Source organism: Pristis pectinata, chromosome 9 (assembly GCF_009764475.1).
Source record: "Pristis pectinata isolate sPriPec2 chromosome 9, sPriPec2.1.pri, whole genome shotgun sequence".
NCBI lineage: Eukaryota > Metazoa > Chordata > Chondrichthyes > Rhinopristiformes > Pristidae > Pristis > Pristis pectinata.
The window spans coordinates 11616692-11638108 of NC_067413.1; the positions used below are offsets into that span (position 1 = coordinate 11616692).

Here is a 21417-nt window from a genome sequence, read left to right on the forward strand (position 1 = left end):
TTATCTATTTCTTGGTCTTCCTTTGCCAACTCCTATTTCTGGGACTCAGTAGTTTCTTTCATTGCTTTTATCAGCCATGGATGGACCCACTTTCCCTGCTGGTTTTTTGGGCCGTGAATGAATACATTTTTCTCTGCAACTGATAGCATTTAAAGAATTAATGTATCTATTATCTGCCCACATTATACCTTCAAGCATACTGGTTTAAACAACAGCCTAATTTTACCATATCCCTCCATATTCTTCTTTATTTAGGTTTAAGAGACTAGTTTTGGATTGAAATGCACCATTTTCAAATTCACTGTAAAATTCTAACATATTATGGTCACTCTAAAGGCCTTTTAATAAGGCCATCAATTCCTTCTCATTGTACAAAACGAGATGTGAAATAACTCTTTCCCTCAACGTTTTGATCTGCAAATCCACCTCCTCTACAATCTATGAATTTGTCCTATTCCTGCTTGTTTGACTTGTCCAGTTTATAGCTAGATATAGGTCAGCACACTAGGTGTAAGCTAGTGGAGTCACTGCCTCATGGTGCCAATGACTTGGGTTTGATCCTGTCCGTGTGGAGTTTGCCTGGTTCCCTATGACCGTATAGCTTCCCTCCAGGTGTTCTGGTTTCCTCCTGCATCCCAAAGACGTGGGTTGATAGCGTGAGTGGCTACTGTAAATTGACTCTAGTGGGAGGGTGAGTGTGAGAATCTGGAGGGAGTTCAAGAGAATGTGTGGGGGGTTCACAAAATGAGATAAATATAGGATGAGTAAATGGGTGGTTGATGGTCGACATGGACTGTGGATCAAAGGACCTGTCTCTATGCTGTTTGACCAAAGTCAGATGTCTTTTATGATTTATGTAGGTCTTAATGAGCAATAAGTTTTTTTTTTACATAATTTACTTCAATTTTAATATTTTTTCATCTCTCTCTTAAAGTCAAAGTCATACAAAAACTATTAAAATCCGCAACCACTTCTACAGAAACAGCTACATTTCCTCCCTGACAATTCCCAGCATAGTATCATAGAATTGTTCAGGCACCAAAGAGGCCATTTGGCCCATTGAGCCTGTGCAGGCAGGTGCATTCCAGAGGACGGTGCCTCCTGAGGCCTAGTTGCCACCCAGGCTCCAGGGAGAGAGACCAGGTCCTTGACAACCAGAGCAGGCGGGTGCGGGCAACAACTTAGGCAGAACAGGCTCAAGGGGCTGAGAGATTCCTCCTGATCCCAACTTGTGTGGGTCCAGGACAATTCCTCCCAAACAATGAACAATTCCATTGAAAACCTGTTGCCTTGTTTGATGGGACACACAGGCCAAAATCGTGGCTTTTCCAATCAAATATACCATGAGGTTTATGGTCAACAAGTTCCCTCCTAAAAACACACATGAAGGTAATCAGCACTCTGCTTAGACAGTGCCCTTCATATCCGTCCGACCGAGCCAAACTTTGACAACCACTGACCAAACACTACCACGCCTGGAGCACCCACAATAGAAAGGGTGCAGATAAAATTCACGAGGATGTTGCCGGGACTGGAGGGCTTGAGTTACAAGGAGAGGCTGGATAGGCTGGGACTGTTTTCCCTGGAGTGAAGGAGGCTGGAGGGGTGACCTTACAGAAGTTTATAAAATCCATGAGGGGCATAGATATTCACAGTCTTTTACCCAGGGTAGGAGAATCTGAAACCAGAGGGCATCGGTTTAAGGTGAGAGGGCAAAGATTTAAAGGGGACATTGAGGGGCAAGTTTTGCACACAGGGGGCGGTGGGTGTATGGAACGAGCTGCCAGAGGAAGTGGGAGAAGCAGCTACAACAACAACATATAAAAGAAATTTGGACAGGTCCGTGGAGAGGAAAGGTTTAGAGGGATGTGGGCCAAACGCAGGGAAATGGGACTAGCTCAGGGAGACACCTTGGTCGGCATGGATGAGTTGGGCTAAGAGGCCTGTTTCTGTGCTGTATAGCTCTGTGACTCTAATTGGAATAAATGTTCTTTCCTCCAAGTTTCAGAAGAACTTCACAAAACATACATAAGTTCCTGGACAAAACAAAAATCAGGCATGCGTTTTAGGGCATTACTTAATGTGTCCCAACACTCAATCTGGGAGCCTACCACCACCCATTAATTGGTGCTCTAATTAGTATTGTTTGTGCTGAAAATGCCAAGTGCAAGAAGGTTGCGGACAACACGGCTGCAGCAATGAAACTCAGCAGGGGCGGCACACTGGCACAGCTGGTAGAGCAGCTGCCTCACAGCTCTGGTGACCCGGGTTCGATCCTGACCTCCGGTGTGCGCAGAGTTTGCACGTTTTCCCCATGACTGTGCGCGTTTCGCTCAGGTGCTCTGGTTTCCTCCCACATTCTAAAGACGTGCGGGCTGGTAGGTTAAGTGTCCCTAGTGTGCAGCTGCGTGGTAGAATCTGGGGGAGTTAGGGGGAATGAAGGGAGAATGAAAATGGGATTAGTGTAAATGTGTGCTTTATGATTAGCACAGACTCAACAGGCCGAAGGGCCTATTTCGCTGCTGTATAACTCGATGGCTCAAGCTATACAGAGAACACTGCAGCACAGTACAGGCCCTTCGGCCCACAATGCTGTGCCGACATTTTATCCTGCTCTAAGATCTATCTAACCCTTCCCTCCCACATAGCCCCCTATTTTTCTATCATTCATGTGTCTATCTAGGAGTCTCTTAAATGTCCCAAATGTATCTGCCCCCACAACCTCTGCAGGCAGTGCGTTCCACGCACCCACCACTCTCTGTGTAAAAAACTTACCCCTGACATCCCCCTTATGCCTTCCTCCAATCACCTTAAAATTATGCCCCCTCGTGTTGGCCATTGTCACCCTGGGAAAAAGCAATACCATAACACAATCTGAAGAACTTCCTTTAGGGCAGTGTCACAGAAACTGTGATGCATTACTATCAGAATCAGGTTTATTATCACTAACATATGACACAAAATTTGTTGTTTTACTGCAGCAGTACAGTGAAAATACATAAAAATCTATAAATTGCAAAAATAAATAAATAGTGCAAACAAAAAAGGAATAATGAGGTAGTGTTCATGGATTGGGAAGAAGCTGTTCCTGAATCATTGAGTTTGGGTCTTCATGCTAATGCAGGAGATGTTGTTGAGATGGACTTCCAGAAGACTTTTGATAAAGTACCACACAACTACCTTACTCAAAAATAAACACGTGTGTCAGTGATCAGCATCATGTGACAGACTAAGGGACAAGAGGCAGCAAGTACAGATGTTTATCAGTGGTTTGTAGTGCTGATCCCCTGGGGTCAGTTTTAGGATCATTGATTTTCTTGTTACACATAAATGACTTGGACTTTAGTATAGGGAGAACAAATCTGAAGGTCAGAGAAACAACTACTCAATACTTTTGTCAATACTCCTTTCAAAAGATATTAGAAACAGAGTGTGCATACTACTGTATCAAGATAATGGGTGTGATTGTGATTAATTTTGTTTCAATAAAGAATCTCCCAATAATACAATTATTTTGGAGAATTGCTCCCCTCCATTGTGATCCCAGCAACACTGCCTCACCTTGATTGTGGACTCTTGGTGCTGGACATGTGTTGTATTTGCACAAGTCCTGTTCAAGCATCATACACTATCACATCTTTGTATTACTTTGCAATTACCATAAATTTGCTTCATGATGCACTGGCATTAGAAGAACAACAAGGGCTTCTTCTGACCATGAATATCAGGACTCACTCAAAAAAAATAAAAACTAATCATTAATTTTAACCTTATATTCGGAGATTACTCTCCTACTAGGTAATCATTACATAAGTGAAAAAACACAGGCATATTTCCCAAGTACTTAAGTTCCTTGTATTGCTGATGGAGCTGATGCTATTCTAATTTATTATCGTAAATAAAAATCTTGAAACACAATCTGGCCAAAGATCAGCCACACTAATCTAACATGATTCAGAGGTCCAGGGACAACCAGTCTGTGAGTCAATGACTCGTAAGCCTAAAGTTAAACATTAGTGTAAATGTCCTGAATGAATGAGGAAATGGGCAAATCTCTGAGGGACTAAGTACCATTGAACAACATGACAGCTATGTCCATTAACAATCAGCAAGTTTGAACTTGCCTTTTAAATAATTGGACTCTAAGAATCTTAAGACACCTAAAATACAGGAGTAAACTGATTCTGAAAGGTCACCCAAAATCATTATCGATACTAAGGTAAAATCGTGGTTCAAACAGGTGGACAGTCTAGCCAGCACTTGTGCAATCTATGTTTTTACTCTGTTCAATACACAGAGTAGTGTGACAGAACATCCAACATATGGAATGGTGTTACAGTGGGTGTACAATTTCTTCCAATGCAACCAACCCTCCAATGGGTTCCCAAATGGGAGCTACGTTTCTGACCTCTGCATGGATATCCTGTCTCCCGCTCTCCCTGGAGTAAATCACTGCTCTGCTGGTATCATTTAACACAAAGGGGGTTGCAGGTAGGTTTCTGACCTCTGAAGTAAAAGTGTGCTGCACAGGATGGAAGGAAACTTGCAAAAATATATTGTTCAAAAACTGCTATTTTAGTCTAGTTACTATTATTGGGTTTTGCACTGTTAACACACTTTCATTGTAGTTTTAATATTAGTTCTATAATTAGAAACAAACTTCTTAAAATTAACAGGGTTAAAAATATCCGAGGTTACTGATTGATCTCAAAGCAGGTCAAGAGTTTTACAAAATATTTCTGCGTAAGTCGCATGATAGTTCAAACAAATGAGTCAATTATACCACTGGCCCTGATTCCTGCAGTGAATGTTCCTTCCATTCTTTAACCGATTGCAACCAAATCAAATGTGATGTCAGCAGAAAATGTGAGATTGTCCCTCCCCACCATCGAGGACATCTTCAAGAGGCGATGCCTCAAGAAGGCAGCCCACCCACCCAGGACATTCTCTCTTCTCTCCTCTTCCATTGGGTAGAAGATACAGGAGCCTGAGGGCACGTACCACCAGACTTAAGGACAGCTTCTACTCCATTGTGATAAGACTATTGACTATTTTCTGCTCAATGTCAACAAAAGAGTTGGTCATTGACTTCAGGAAAGGGGGCAGTGTACATGCACCTGTCTACATCAATGGTGCTGAGGTCGAAAGGGTTGAGAGTTCCTGGGAGTGAACATCATCAACAGCCTGTCCTGGTCAAATCACGTAGATGCCACGGCCAAGAAAGCTCACCAGCGCCTCTACTTCCTCAGGAGGCTAAAGAAATTTGGTTTGTCCCCTTTGAATCTCACCAACTTTTACTGATGCACCATAGAAAGCATCCTATCTGGATGTATCACGGCTTGGTACGGCAACTGCTTTGCCCAGGACCGCAAGAAGCTGCAGAGAGTTGTGGACACAGCCCAGCACATCACGGACACCAGCCTCCCCTTCTTGGACTCTGTCCTTACCTCTCGCTGTCTTGGTGAAGCAGCCAGCATAATCAAAGACCCCACCCACCCGGGACATTCTCTCTTCTCTCCTCTTCCATTGGGTAGAAGATACAGGAGCTTGAGGGCACGTACCACCAGACTTAAGGACAGCTTCTACCCCACTGTGATAAGACTACTGAACGGTTCCCTTATACAATGAGATGGACTCTGACCTCATGATCTACCTTGTTGTGACCTTGCACCTTATTGCACTGCACTTTCTCAGTAGCTGTGACACTTTACTCTGTACTGTTATTATTTTTACCTGTACTACATCAATGCACTCTGTACTAACTCAACGTAACTGCACTGTGTAATGAATTGACCTGCACAATCGGTCTGTAAGACAAGCTTTTCACTGTACCTCGGTATAAGTGACAATAATAAACCAATACCAATAGCTATCATTAAGCACCCTCACCATCCAGGACATGCCTACTTCTCATTACTACCATCAAGGAGGTGGTACAGGAGCCTGAAGACCCACACTCAATGTTTCAAGAACAGCTTCTTTCCCTCTGCCATCAGATTTCTGAACAGTCCATCGACCCTTTATTCCTATTCTGCACTATTTATTTTTCAGTAACTTGTAGTAATTTTTGTGTCTTGCACTGTACTGCGGCTGTAAAACAACAAATTTCACGACATATGTCAATATAATAAACCTGATTCTGATTCCATTATGACACTGAAGTTTTAAAATTTTGGCTTGACAGGGCAGGCACGGTAGTGTAACGGTTAGCGCAACGTTATTACCGGGCCAGTGTCCCGGGTTCAATTCTGGCCGCTGTGTGTAAGGAGTTTGTACGTTCTCCCTGTGTCTGTGTGAGTTCCCTCCGGGTGCTCCAGTTTCCTCTCACATTCCAAAAGACGTACGGGTTAGGAAGTTGTGAGCATGCTATGTTGGCGCCAGAAGCGTGGTGACACTTGCGGGCTGCCCCCAGAACACTACGCAAAAAGATGCATTTCACTGTGTGTTTGGATGTACATGTGACTAATAAAGAAGTCTTATCTTATTTTGCATGGGACATTATAATGGGCAGAAAGTGTTTGTTAGAAGAGTCTTTTATTGCACTTTGTCTGACAACTTGAGGTTTCGTGTTGATTTATTAAGGGTGGTGAGGGTAGTGCTCAGTCTTTAACATCCTTAGCAGAGCAATGCAGTAAAATTCCATTAATCCGGTCAGTAATCCGGCTGCTTTGGTAGTGCTAGACAGTCAGGTTTTCTGGACGTTTGGATGGCATTCCTATTAATACTCTTGAACTGAACTCTAATACGCTGAAGATGAACTCTTCATCTCTCAATCTACTTCATCATGGCCCTACAGCTGTTTTTTCGTAACTTACAGTAATTTTTATATCTTGCACTGTACTGCTGCCGCAAAACAACAAATTTCACGAAGTATCAGTGATAATAAACCTGATTCTGATCCTTTTTTCAGTCAGTATCAGAACAGGCCAGTTCCTTCACATGTGATATTGACTCAGCTTTACTCTCTGACTGCCCTATTTCACAGCTTTTATGAACAAAGGATGACGTTCTCCCTTCCCAAACTGCCCCCAAATAACTCATTGGCCAGATGACCTTGTTGACAGCTTATCCTCAGGACAACCCTGGCCTCACCCTATCAGAGATATTCCCCTTGTCCTATCCATTGCTTCCTGCTCCTCGCCACAGCTTCATACCAACTTCTCCGTCTCCTTCTCAGTTCTGATGAATTGTCATCAACCTGAAACATTACCTTTGTTTCTCTCTTCGTGGATTCTACCTGACATGCTGTGCTTCCAGCTTTTGATGTTTTATTTTCAGATTTCCAGCATTTTTGTTTTGATTTTCATTGGTTAACTCTTTACAGTCCATTTATTCATGACAATAAAGGAGACCATTTAGCCCATTGGGTTTGTGCTGTCTCTCAGCGCAATCCCATTCTCCCACCAGGTTCAAGAACAGCCACTTCCCTTCAACCATTCGGTTCGTGAACCAACCGATACAACCCTAGTCACTGCAAGCCAATCAAAAACAATTTTATCAGACCGACCACAATCAGTCGTCCACTAAGACCCCAATTTGTTCAAACTCAGACCTCTAGTGCCAGTCTGGAGTTCAACTTCAGACCACCCTCGTCAATCTTTGGGGAACTATCCCGGACGAATCGTCAATCTGGGGAACTATCCCGGATGAGTCGTCAATCTTTGGGGAACTATCCCAGACGACACTATGACCCTCTGCACTAAAATACGGACTTCATTTTTTTTTGTTCTAATTGTGTTCTTTCTTGTAAAAAATGTATAAAATTAATGGTTATGTTTTTCTTGTGAACGCTGCTTGTATAATACTATGCCTGTGATGTTGCTGCAAGTAAGTTTTTCATTGCACCTATGCATACATGTACTTGTGCACATGACAATAAACTTGACTTTGACTTATTCCCTGTAACCTGTTCTCACTCACAGGCCCATCAACACCACCATAATTCTTCTACCACCAATCTACACACTAGAAGTAATTTTCAGAACCACTGTCTGGACTGCTCCATGAAGAGCTGCAAGGACACAATGAGTCAAATGGCCTCTCTCTGCACAGTAACAATTCTATGATTTGCCAGTAAAGCAAAAGATAATGTAATAACATTTCAGTAGCTCACACACAAGGAAATTACAGTAATCAGAATGAGTGCTTTTACATCTTCATGATGTTTTGATAAAAAGGTTTCAGAGCAACAACTCACATTTATATAGCATCCTTGATGTAGTAAAATGACCCCAGGCACTCAGTAGAGCATTAACACAACCTGGGCCACAAAAAGAACTAATAGAATGTCTTGACCCAAGAATTAGATTTCAATTTAGTCTCTTAAAGGGTAGGGAGGCAGATGCTTTAGGAAGTAAATTCAAGAATCTGACATCCGAATAATAGAAATCCATGAAGTAACAGAACCAAACTAATTTGCCTTCAACACAATTCATATCATTGCCACCTATCTACAGAATACAAGACAACTAGGATGTCACCTGGCAAATCTGCATCTCATGAAAGTTGGAGATATGCCATCAGTGGAACAATGAAAGTCTTTACCATTAGAGAATAAAAAGGTTCTTTGGAACAATTTTGTAAACTATCACTTAAATAATCATACAATAAGCAGGTTGCAGATTCTGGAAAAATTTTTTTTGCCAGAAATGTCAGTGTTTTCCATCAAATAACGTGACTAACCTGAGCAAAATTCAGAATTAAATAATCACACCAGAAGATTGTCCAAACCCAATTAACCATAGGGTCTGTTCTTAAACTTCATCACAATATTTTTTAAGAAAATATGACTGCACAAAGATCTATTTTGTACAATTCTATGTCTTTTTTTTAGAAAGACATATTTCACAGTGTTTCCAGGTGTTTTTACTCAGGATACTCAAGACAGAGGGGCATCTTTATCAAAAACTCAGAATAAACTCAACACTAATAAAAAAAATCCAAGACAGTGGCTAACCAATGAAACATTTCCTCCATTAATATTTTCCGTTTAAAATTTTCACTGCATTTGCTATTTCTTCCAACAAAACTATTCAGCACATTCTCCTAGCAAAGTAATGGACTACTATAAATTATGATATACTTGTAATGTTACAAACAAGCAAAACACTTAATAACAATCATCTGAATTTCACTACAAGAAAACAGTACAGGATACCCCTTCAGTTTTGTGGCATCTGTCCACCAACATCAATGATACAAGCTGCTCTGATGATTAATAATTGGGGCATTAATACTGAAATTTAATCATAAGTTACTGTAGATCAGGAACTCCCACGGCAGTAACACTGGAATATCATCACAATTCTTAATAGGTTAGTCAGACAGGCTACAACAGTATCTGCTAGGTCCTACAGGAGACGGATGGTAGAGCTAACAAACTTTTTGCTGTTGTCAAGTCTTTCTAATCAGGATAATCAGCAGTTGCACATGATCACAGCAGCCTACTGTGTAACAGAATGAACCATGCATTCAACCACAATATATTTTTGCATGCTTCCTCAGAACTCTGACTTCAATGACACAATGACCAACTTCATATTAATTTTTTCATGTTCCACAGCGAACAGTATTGGTCAAGAACAAAATGCAAGAACTAACTGAGAGACTTCAACACTTCCCAGCATTTTCATTATTATTTCTCATTATCATCTGAGGTCAGGGAGAAAGCCAAAAAGCAAGGAAGATCGCCAAACATGCTAAAAACAACATCTGAAAGAGCAATTCCAACAATTAGTCTTTAAAAGGTAAATGATTCTTACCTGCGTGTATTCAAAGTCTGAAAGAAGCGCGATACTCTTAATATAATCCAATCGAACCTGGTGCTCAGGGTTGGCTAACTGGACTGGTGGTATTAAAGTGCTCATCGCTGAGACTATTGTCTAAAAATGGATAGGAAACAGTTACGGACATTAATCTGAGGGTTTATTTAAGTGACGAAGCTGGATTTGTGTTTCAATGCAAAAATCAAAAGGCCTGCTCAGTCACATCAGTGTGTTTTTGTCTTTAGAATGAGCAAGTAAACTATAAGACTTACCACGATGGCATCTTTAATATTTTTCCTAATATCTTGCACTTTCATCTTCTTCTCTCTGTATTAAAATGAACAGGAATGACTTGATTTATTCAATGCAAATATACCTTTCCATTCAGCTCATGATTAAGATAAATTGAGCAACAAGGGATCTATCACAGTCGTAGAAGCAAAGCACATTAATTTACAGTGACATATAAACATGGGGAGAGGGTAAGTTGTCACCATGTTGTTGCTATTCCCAAGGTGTCCCAAATGTTGCTGCAGTATCAATACAAGACAAAACTACTTGCAAAACAGCTCACCAATGTTCTCAAAAACTCTCCCAACTCCTCTATGGGAGCACACAGACCAACCCGTCTATATGAACAACCATTCCCCCACAACCATATCCAGCCTTTTCACCACCACACCCTCATGTAACTTCACTTTCAACCATAACCATAGCATGCGACACACAGTACTTACTCAGCATTAAATCCATTGACATGCAAGATTCGCATTTGCTTGACAATTGTACTTTTTCCAGATTCACCAGCCCCTGAAAAAGAATCAGATCCAAACAAATAAAAAAGTACAATTATCAATACAATAACCACCTTACTACTGTGGGTGCGCGTGTGCGTGTGTAAGAGAGAAAAATAATACATACATGTATAACCATATGTATGCACACATAAACACTTGAATTCATATCCATATGCACTGCCTGTGTATTCCTGCATTCCCTATTGGAATTAACACCATCATGCCTCCATCTTGCATTATCTTCTGAGCTGATAGAGAGGAGGGCTCCAGTGACATTACAACACAAGATAATGGAGTGTGGGGCTCACCAATGGCATCAAGTTGCAATATGATGATGCAGAGAAAAGAGCTCTGTTGGCACAATATTGCTATATTAGACAATATACTGAGTAGCAGTACATAGACACAGTGTTGTAACACAGATAAGTCAAGTTGCACTCCATTGACAGATTGTAATATTAAACATATATCAAGCACAGCATTTTCATAATATTGCGATATGCCAATGTTTTAAGAGGTCCATTCACATTACATTGCAATATAAAGAAACAGAAAGCACTCCATTCATATTTTGTTGCAAACATATACATCAAGGTATCCTCCACTGGTACTATGTTGCAAAATACGTTACAGGGAGCAAGCCATTCACATTGTTGCAAAATAAAGACACATTGAACTATCTACAGACAGTATGTTGCAATATAAGTATACCCCAAGGTGCTCTCCACTGATATATTGCAATATTTGTATCAAGCTGCACTTCATTGTTGTGATTAGAAAGATACATAGAGCAGTGATATCTTTGGATACATATGTTGCAATACAGATACAGCGAGGCGCATTTCATTGACATTATTTTACAACCTAAGATGACTGAGAGCATTCCACTGACATTATGTTACAATATAAAGATGATGTTGCAATACGATATTCGAAGAGCACTCCATTGACATCATATTGCAAGAAAAGCGAAACATCAAACCGTCCACCGTAACACGATTTTGAAATACAAATCGGTAATCGTGGAGCACTCCATTGAGACTATGTGTTCATGTAAAGATATATTGAGGAGCCCTCCACTCACACGGCTGGGGTGTAAAGATATATCAAAGTGCACTCCATCGGCATTATATTGCAATATACAGATCCGCCGAGCACTGCACTGATGTTGCAATTTAAGACGGTACATCGAGGAGCGCTCCATTGTAACATGATGTTGCAAGAGCGACCGCTCCACGGCGCTTACCCAGCAGAAGGAGCCGGTGTGTCGCTTTATACGTCTGCCTGTCTTTCTGCAACTGCTTCTCGATTTTTTTGTTGGCTTCTCGCTGGGCTTTCTCGTCGTGTCGCTGATCCTCGGTCTTGCTGTTGCCCAAACAACCCATGGCTAGCTCTGCCCTCCTCCTCGGGCTCTTCTCCCTCTCTTGTACCCCCCTCCCCGCTCTCTCTCTCCCCACCCCTCTCTCTCTCTTTCTCTGTCCTCCTCCCCTCTGTAGATGGGTTTGGATACAAAATTCCCACTGATGCACAAGCAGGGAGCGCGCCCTCTGGGCTTGCTTACTTGCTTGCTCGCTCGCTCTCTCTCTCTCTCCCTCCCTCTGTGCAATGGCAGGGAGGGGAGAAGAGAACAAGTTACCCGTCACAAACGCCTCCCCCTCGATATTTTTTAAAAATGCATAAAATACCAATTTAAACAAACGCTTACAACCTCCCCCTGAAAGCAGAATAATAATGCAACGGGAATGGAGGCAGAGATAGATTGAAGTAATCCAGCCAGAAGTCGCTGTAGATAATGTGCAGATAGATTTTTTTTAAGACAATCTATAAATATACCCGAGCGTGTGCACGCACACTGCAAGGGAGCCGAGCCGGGGGCGAACAAGCAGACTCCGCCTGCGCGGGAGCGCTCCCGCGATCCCAGACGGGGAGCTGCGGGCCGTCGGAGGGTCCGGCACGGAGGCCCCCCGCCAAAAATAAAACCAGAAAGTGCACATTTAAAGCCGCAGAGACATTTTAAAAAATCAAAAACTATTCCGCACCCCCTCCCCCGTCCCGCACCCACTAACTTGGGCAAACTAAATTAATGTCTTCACATTGTAAGAAATTGCACATATGTATAGCGCATTTGTGTATATGCACAGAATATGCACATATGCATGTGTGTATATGCACGGAAACAGGCCCTTCGGCCCAACTGGTCCATCCTGACCAAAATGCCCAGCTAAACTAATCCCATTTGCCCACAATTGGCCCTTATCTCTCTAAACCTTTCCCATCCATACAAGTGTGTGCATGTGTAATTACATGTATGTGTGTATCTTTAAATATGCACATGTGTATGCGTGTACACACACATACAACTATCAGGTCCTTGGACCAACCTGCACAACCCTAACCCCATCTCAGCCATGGAACACTACAGACCACCTCTTATTCTATGATTCTATAGGTACATTGGTCAAATTCAAGAGATTGCTAGATAAGCATATGGAGGAATTTAAAATAGAGGGATATGTGGTAGGAAGGGGTTAGATAGTCTAAGGCGAGGCATGCTATGTTGGCGCTGGAAGCGTGGCGACACTTGCAGACTGCCCCCAGAACACACTATGCAAAAAAAAGATGCATTTCACTGTGTGTTTCGATGTACATGTGACTAATAAAGATATCTGATCTGATCTGATCTAAAGGTCGGCACAACATTGTGGGCCGAAGGGCTTGTATTGTGCTGTACTGTTCTATGATTCTAACATGGACTTGTCTCCGATTGTGTCTTTGTTTTGTTTTTTTGCACTAAGATCTCACTTTTGCACAATATTTTTTTCCACTGTATGATATAATTTTGTGTATAATTTATAATTTGTATGTTGTATGTGCCTGTGATGCTGCTGCAAGCAAGTTTTTCATTGCATCGGTACCTCACCGCACTTGTGCACATGACAAGAAACTCAATTTGACTCGTATTTCACTACAGACACCAATGCACTGGTACAGGCTTTGGTCAAAGGTCGTTTGAAGATCAAGACCTCAGACTCATGGGCTAGGCTCATGAGCTACTGGGTAGCAGTGACCAAGTGTGAATATTGTGAGCAGTTTTGGGCCCTGTATCTAAGGAAAGATGAGCTGGCCTTGGAGAGGGTCCAGAAAAGGTTCACAAGAATGATCTTGGGAATGAAAGGCTTCATGTATGAGGAGTGTTTGACATCTCCGGGCCTGTACTCGATGGAATACAGAAAGGGGGATCTCATTGAAACCTACCCAATATTGAAAGGCCTGGATAGAGTGGACATGGAGAGGGTGTTTCCATCAGTAGGAGAGTCTAGGATCCGAGGGTACACCTCAGGATAAAGGGACGTTCCTTCAGAACAGAGATGAGGAGAAATTTCTTCAGCCAGAGGGTGGTGAATCTGTGGAATTCGTTGCCACAGAGGGCTGTGGAGGCCAAGTCACTGTGTGTATTTAAGGCAGAGATTGATAGGTTCTTGATTGGTAAGGGAGGGGTTAAGGGTTACGGGGAGAAGACGGGAGAATGGGATTGAGAAAACAAAATCAGCCATGATTGAATGGCGGAGCAGACTGAATGGGCCGAATGGCCTAATTCTGCTCCTGCATCTTATGGTCCCTGCCCTCCTATGTACCTCTGAGACCTACAACAGGCACCTCAAGGAACTGATGCTGTCCCCACAGAATGCTCCAGATGCACTGGAAGGACAAGGAAATCTATGTCCATGTCTTCTCTCTGGCTGACACCTCCAGCATTAAGGCCCTATTTGTACTCAAGTCAGCTCCGTTGGGCAAGTCCTGTTGATGACACCACACTCCCGACACCCATTTCTGGGCTCTGTCATGGGAAAGATTTGCAGAGAATATTTACAAGGATGATTCCCGGAATGAAAGGGCTTACATACGAGGAGCGTTTGTCGGCTCTTGGGCTGTACTCATTGCAGTACAGAAGAATGAGAGGGGACCTCATAGAAACATTTCGAATGTTGAAAGGACTGGACAGAGTAGATGTGGCTAAGCTGTTTCCCTTAGTGGGTGAGTCCAGGACAAGAGGGCACAGTCTTAGAATTAAGAGGGTGCCCATTTAGAACAGAGATGAGGAGAATTTTCTTTAGCCAGAGAGTCATGGATTTATGGAATTCGTTGCCACATACAGCCGTGGAGGCCCGATCATTGGGGGTGTTTAAGGAGGAGATTGATAGGTATCTAATTGGTCAAGGTATCAAGGGATATGGGGAAAAGGCCAGGAATTGGGGCTAGATGGGAGAATAGTTTAGCTCATGGTGAAGTGGCGGAGCAGGCTCGATGGGCCGAATGGCCTACTTCTGCTCCTTTGTCTTGTGATCTTGTAAAAGAGGTTAGCAGATGGACGGAGGAAGGGACTTGAGCCTGTGCTTGAGCCTGCTTGAAGGAATGTAGTGTCCCCACCGACTCCCAGGGATCCCTGGTCAAGGTGGAGAGGGAGCCTTCGGGATGGTATTGGGAACCTCATATCTGTGTATCAGGGACAAACAGAAGCCCTGTGTAGGCACACGGCTTCACAAGTTACCCACCCACCTTGTTACAACACGTCCTGCAGCTGTGGAAAAGTCTGGGTTCACATGTTGGTCTTATCAGCCACCTCAAAACCCACATTACTGAAGGGTTAGCAAGTCATTCGCAATCCCAAGGGACTACCAAAGAACATGCATATAGATGCAGACACAAGAGACTGCAGATGCTGGAATCTGAGGTCCTGATGCAGGGTTTCAACCTGAAACGTCGACAATTCCTTTCCTCCCGCAGATGCTGCTCGGCCCACTGAGTTCCTCCAGCAGACTGTTTGTTGCTGATGCATGTAGATGTGTCTGAGTATATTCAGACACATGCACATGTGTGTATGCACATGTGTCTTTGTATATTCATGTACTGATATATCATATTGGTAAATTCGTCTATTACTGTCACATGTACCGAGGTAAAGTGAAAAACTGTTTTGCATGCCACCTATACAGTATTCAACCGTTATATTCAATGTACCCATATGTATATGAAATATATGTATATGTACATACATTATAACACACGAGTGCATATAGTGTGTACCAGTATACCCATCCAGCACATCCCTTCCACTTCTTCAGTTAGAGAATGATTCCATTTGGTAAATGGAGAATGTCTGCAGACAGCTTTAGCTGATAAGTGCACCTGCCAATGAGAGGCCTCTGCTTGTTAACTCGTACAATTTGGGAGCCTTCTCTCTGCTCTCCAACCCATCAATCACAGCCTGCTCAGTGTCCCTGCACTTTCAGAAATTCACCCACCCATGGAACTGAAGCTGCTTCTTTGAATCATTACACCCTCCTCAGCAACTTGCACATCTTGAACATCCCTTGTGCACCAGCCCTCACACACGTCCTACTGTTACATCAGCCCTCACACACGTCCTACTGTTACATTAAATACCCTCATCCCAATCACAAACGCCTACTTTTTGCCCCCAAAATGCAATTTCCCCACCAAACTGTCTCCTGATTTTGTGTTGAACACATGCACCCTGGTAACAGTCTCTTGTCATTGCAATAAATACATCTTTTATGGTAACAAGTTCCTACTGTTGTATTAAGTGCATACCATCCAAGTAACAGTATCCTTCTCATAAAATCATAGACCACTGAAATGGTACACTTCCATACTAATCCACATTCTGCCCATGGCCTTCTATTGCCTTGGTGTTTCAAGCAATCATCTAAACACTTCTTAGATGTAGTAAGGGACTTGATCTTCATCTCCCCTCGGGCAGATCCCAGCCACCCTCTGCAGGAAGGAATTCTTCCTCAAATCCCCTCTAATTATCCCACCCCTTATCTTAAACTTATGTCCTATGGTTATAGACATCTCTGCTGAGGGGAGAAATTTCTCACTCTCTACCCTATCCATGTCCCTGATGATTCTGTATACTTCAATCATGTTCCACCTCAGCTTTCTCCACCCAGCCAGTCAAGTCTCTCCTCATAGCTGAAATGCTCCATCCTAGGCAACATTCTGGTGAACTTTGCATTATTCACAGTTCTTTTCTTATGCATCGTTGCAGATGACACAAAGGTCAGAGGTGTTGTGGATAGTGCAGTAGGTTGTCGTAGGTTACAGCTGCATATAGACAGGATGCAGAATTAGGCAGATGGAGTTCAATCCGGAAAAGAGTGAAGTGATACACTTTGGAAGGTTGAACTTGAAGGTGGAGTACACAGTTAATGGCAGGATTCTCAGCAGTGTGGAAGAACAGAGGGATCTTGAGGTCCAAGTCTATAGATCCCTCAAAGTTGCCACGCAAGTTGATAGGGTGGTAAAGAAGGCATATGGTGTGCTGGCCTTCATTAGTCGAGGGATTGAGTTCAAGAGCCATGACATAATGTTGCAGCTCTATAAAACTCTGGTTAGACCAGAGTTCAGTTCTGGTTGCCTCATTATAGGAAAGATGTGGAAGCTTTAGAGAGGGTGCAGAGGAGATTTTTCAGGATGCTGCCTGGATTAGAGAACATATCTTGTGAGGAAAGGTTGAGAGAGCTAGGGCTTTTCTCTTTGGAGCAACGGACGATGAGAGGCGACTTGATAGAGGTGTATAAGATTATGAGAGGCACAGACAGAGTGGACAGCCAGCACCTTTTTCCCAGTGTGGCAATGGCCAATACCAGAGGACATCAGTTTAATGTGTGTGGAGGAAAGTTTAGGGGATATGTCAGAGGTAGGTTTTTTTACACAGAGAGTGGTGGGTGCCTGGAATGCACAGCCAGGAGTGATGGTAGGGTCTGATACAATAGGGACATTTAAAAGACTTAGGCATATAGATGTAAGAAAAATGGAGGGTTATGGGCTGTGTAGGAGGGAAGGGTTAGGTTGATTGTGGAGCAGATTTATGTAGGTCGGCACAACATCATGGGCCGAAGGGCCTATACTGTGCTGTACTCTTCTATGTTCCATATATATCTGTATAATTATTTTTTTAATCACTCATCAGACCACATTACCATGTATTATCATTATATTGATACTGTTATGTTGCATTCTGTAGTAATAAAATTTGAACTTGTTTTACAGTAGGATTTACATCATTTTTTGAAGTACAATTTACATCAGGAAATCTGCTGGTGATCATGGTCTTTGGTGTTCCCAAGTTAGATGGTAAGTCGCTGTCTTGGTGAAGCAGCCAACATAATCAAAGACCCCACCCACCTGGGTCATTCTCTCTTCTCTCATCTTCCATCAGGTAGAAGATACAGGAGCCTGAGGGCACATACAACCAGACTTAAGGACAGCTTCTACCCCACTAAGATAAGACCATTGAATGGTTCCCTTATATGATGAGATGGACTATGACCTCACGATCTACCTTGTTGTGACCTTGCACCTTATTGCACTGCACTTCCTCTGTAGCTGTGACATTTTACTCTGTACTGTTATTGTTTTTACCTGTTCTACCTCAATGCACTCTGTACTAACTCATTGTAACTGCACTGTGTAATGAATTGACCTGTACGATCGGTCTGCAAGACCAGTTTTTCACTGTACCTCAGTACAAGTGACAATAATAAACCAACACCAATACCAATAGCAAGACAGGCGAGAATGAGAGTGGGAAGTAGATCAGAGCACGTCTTGTTGCTCAGCTAACTGGGCAGCAATATTAGCCAATAGAAAGAAGGTAAGCTCAAGCAGAGCGGCCATTAAGGAGCGGCCATTGTGTGAGTGGCTCAGTGTAAGAGTGGGACTTGAGGCTTTGGCTCAAGAGGCTTCGGCGTGAAGAGGTGGAGTAAGTGAGCGAAGGCTAAGGTGAGGCTCAGGTAAGGTGTCTTTTTTTCCTTACGGCACAGTTTAGAGCACTGGGAATATCAGGCAGGGCAGTGGTTTGCTCCTCTTGCAGGATGTGGGAAGTCAGGGAGACCCCCAGTGTCCCTGATGACTACACCTGTGAGAAGTGCTTCCGGCTGCAGCTCCTTACAGACCGTGTTAGGGAACTGGAGCTGGAGGAACTCCAGATCATTTGGGGAAACCGAGGAGATGAGAGATAGGATTTACCAGGAGGCAGTTACACCTAGGTTTCAGGATGCAGGTAACTAGGTGACCATCAGGGGAGGGAAAGGGAACAGGCAGTCAGTGCAGGGTACCCCTGTGGCCGTTCCCCTCAATAACAAGTAGATCGTTTTGGATACTGTTGGGGGGGGGGAGCGACCTACCAGGGGAAAGCCACAGCGGCCAGGTCTCTGGCACTGAGGCTCAGAAGGGAAGGGGGGAGAAGGGGAATGTAATAGTGATAGGGGATTCGTTGGTTAGGGGAACAGATAGGAGATTCTGTGGACGAGAACGAGACTCCCGGATGGTACGTTGCTTCCCAGGTGGCAGGGTCAGAGATGTCTTGGATCAAGTCTACAGCATTCTTAAGGGGGAGGGAGAGCAGCCACATTGGTACCAACGACATAGATAGGAAAAGGAATGAGGTCCTGAAGATGGAATATAGGGAATTTGGAAGGAAGCCGAAAAGCAGGACCTCAAGGGTGGTAATCTCTGGACTGCTGCCTGTGCCATGTGCCAGTGAGGGTAAGAATAGGAAGATACGGCAGACGAATGCATGGCTGAAGAGTTGATGCAGGGGGCAGGGTTTCAGATTTGTGGATCACTGGGATCTCTTCAGGGGAAGGTATAACCTGTACAAAAGGGACAGATTACACCTGATCTGGAGAGGGACCAACATCCTTGTGGGGAGGTTTGCTAGAGCTCTTGGGGAGGGTTTAAACTAGGTTGGCAGGGGGATGGGAACCAGAGTGTTAAGTCAGATGATGGAGCAGTTGGTGTAAAGGTAGATGCATTATGCAGAGAGACTGCGAGGAAGGATAGACTGTGGATAGGTCATAAACACAGTCAGTTGGACGGGTTGAAATGTGTTTATTTTAATGCAAGAAGTATTAAGAATAAGGGTGATGAACTCAGAGCATGAGTTAGTACGTGGAATTACGATGTTGTGGCTATTACAGAGATTTGGCTGTCACAAGGGCAGGAGTGGCTGCTTTATATTCCAGGGTTTAGATGTTTCAAAAGGGATAAGGAAGGAGGTAAGAGAGGTGGGGAGTGGCTTTGCTAATCAGGGATAGTATCACAGCTGTAGAAAGGGAGGACGTCATGCAGGGATCGTCCACTGAGTCAGTGTGGGTGGAAGTCAGAAAAAGGAAGGGAACGATCACTCTATTGGGTGTATTCTACAGACACCCCCCCCCCCCCCCCCGATAGCCACCAGGACACTGAGGAGCAGATAAGTGGGCAGATTTTGGAAAGGTGCAAAAATAACAGGGTTGTCATCATGGGAGACTTCAACTTCCCTAATATCGATTGGCACCTCCTTAGTGCAAAAGGTTTGGATGGGGCAGCGTTTGTTAGGTTTGTCCAGGAAGGATTCCTGACGCAGTCTGTGGACAGGCCGACTAGAGGAGAGGCCATACTGGATCTAGTACTAGGCAATGAACCTGGTCAGGTGACAGATCTCTCAGTGGGCGAGCATTTCGGAGCTAGTGACCACAACTCACTGACCTTTCACATAGCCATGGACAGGAATAGGAGCAGACAATATGGCAAAGTATTTAATTGGGGGAGGGCTAATTACAACAGTATTAGGCAGGATCTTGGGGGCATAAACTGGGAGCAGATGTTCTCAGGGAAATGCACAGAAGAAATGGGGAGGCTGTTTAGGGAACACTTGCATGGGGTTCTGGATAGGTTTGTCCCACGGAGACAGGGAAAGGATGGTAGGGTGAAGGAACCACTATTGACAAGAGAGGTGAAATATTTAGTCAAGAGGAAGAAAGAAGCAAGCTTTAGAAAACAAAAATCAGGCTGGGCTCTTGAGAATTATAAGGTAGCCAGGAAGGAACTTAAGAAGGGACTTAGGAGAGCTAGAAGGGGAGAAGAGAAGGCCTTGGCAAGTAGAATTAAGGAAAACTCCAAGGCATTCTACACATACGTGAGGAACAGGAGGATGACTGGAGTGAGGGTAGAACCCCTCAGGGATAAAGGGGGAAACATGTGCCTGGAGGCGGAGGAGGTAGGAGAGGTCCTTAATGAATACTTTGCTTCAGTGTTCACTAGGGAGAGTGAATTTGATGAATGTGAGATAATGTAGAATAGGCTAATGTGCTGGAGCATGTTGAGGTTAAGAAAGAGGCAGTGTTGGAGCTTCTGAAAAAACATTAAGATAGATAAGTCCCCAGGACCGGATGGGATATACCCCGGGTTACGATGGGAGACAAGGGAAGAGATTGCAGGGGCATTGACGATGATATTTGCATCCTCCCTGGCTACAGGAGTGGTACCAGAGGATTGGAGGATGGCTATTGTTGTTCCCTTGTTCAAGAAAGGTAATAGGGATAATCCTGGGAATTACAGACCAGTGAGTCTTATGTTAGTAGTGGGCAAGCTATAGGAGAGGATTCTTAGGGACAGGATTTAGGAGGATTTGGAGAAGCATAGTCTTATTAGGGATAGTCAGTATGGCTTTGTGAGGGGCAGGACGTGCCTCACGAGCCTAATTGAGTTTTTTGAGGAGGTGACAAAACAAATAGATGAAGGTACAGCTGTGGACGTGGTGTATATGGACTTTAGTAAAGCATTTGACAAGGTTCCCCGTGGTAGCCTCATCCAGAAAATCATGAGGCAGGGGATCCATGGAGACTTGGCTGCATGGATTTGGAATTGGCTTGCCTATAGAAGGCAGAGGTTTGTAGTAGATGGAGAGTATTTTGCCTGGAGGTCGGTGACTAGTGGTGTTCTGCAGGGATCTGTTCTAGGATCCCTACTCTTTGTGAGTTTTATAAATGACTTGGATGAGGAAG

General features: G+C 43.6%; 1 protein-coding gene across 4 annotated transcripts in view; it reads right to left on the bottom strand.

Annotated features, from left to right (window-relative positions):
* The window catches only part of LOC127574711 (guanine nucleotide-binding protein G(s) subunit alpha), a 328685-nt gene that overhangs the window by 224655 nt on the left and 82613 nt on the right, over positions 1-21417 (bottom strand). For 3 of the 4 annotated variants that reach the window (XM_052024002.1, XM_052024001.1, XM_052024004.1), the window contains 3 exons: positions 10502-10574; positions 10037-10091; positions 9762-9881 (listed from right to left, as the gene is read on the bottom strand). In XM_052024002.1, the coding sequence (XP_051879962.1) occupies positions 9762-9881; positions 10037-10091; positions 10502-10574 (248 nt within the window). Of the gene's footprint in view, positions 1-9761; positions 9882-10036; positions 10092-10501; positions 10575-11807; positions 11967-21417 lie in introns of those variants that run through there. The other variant, XM_052024003.1, reaches the window with a different exon arrangement.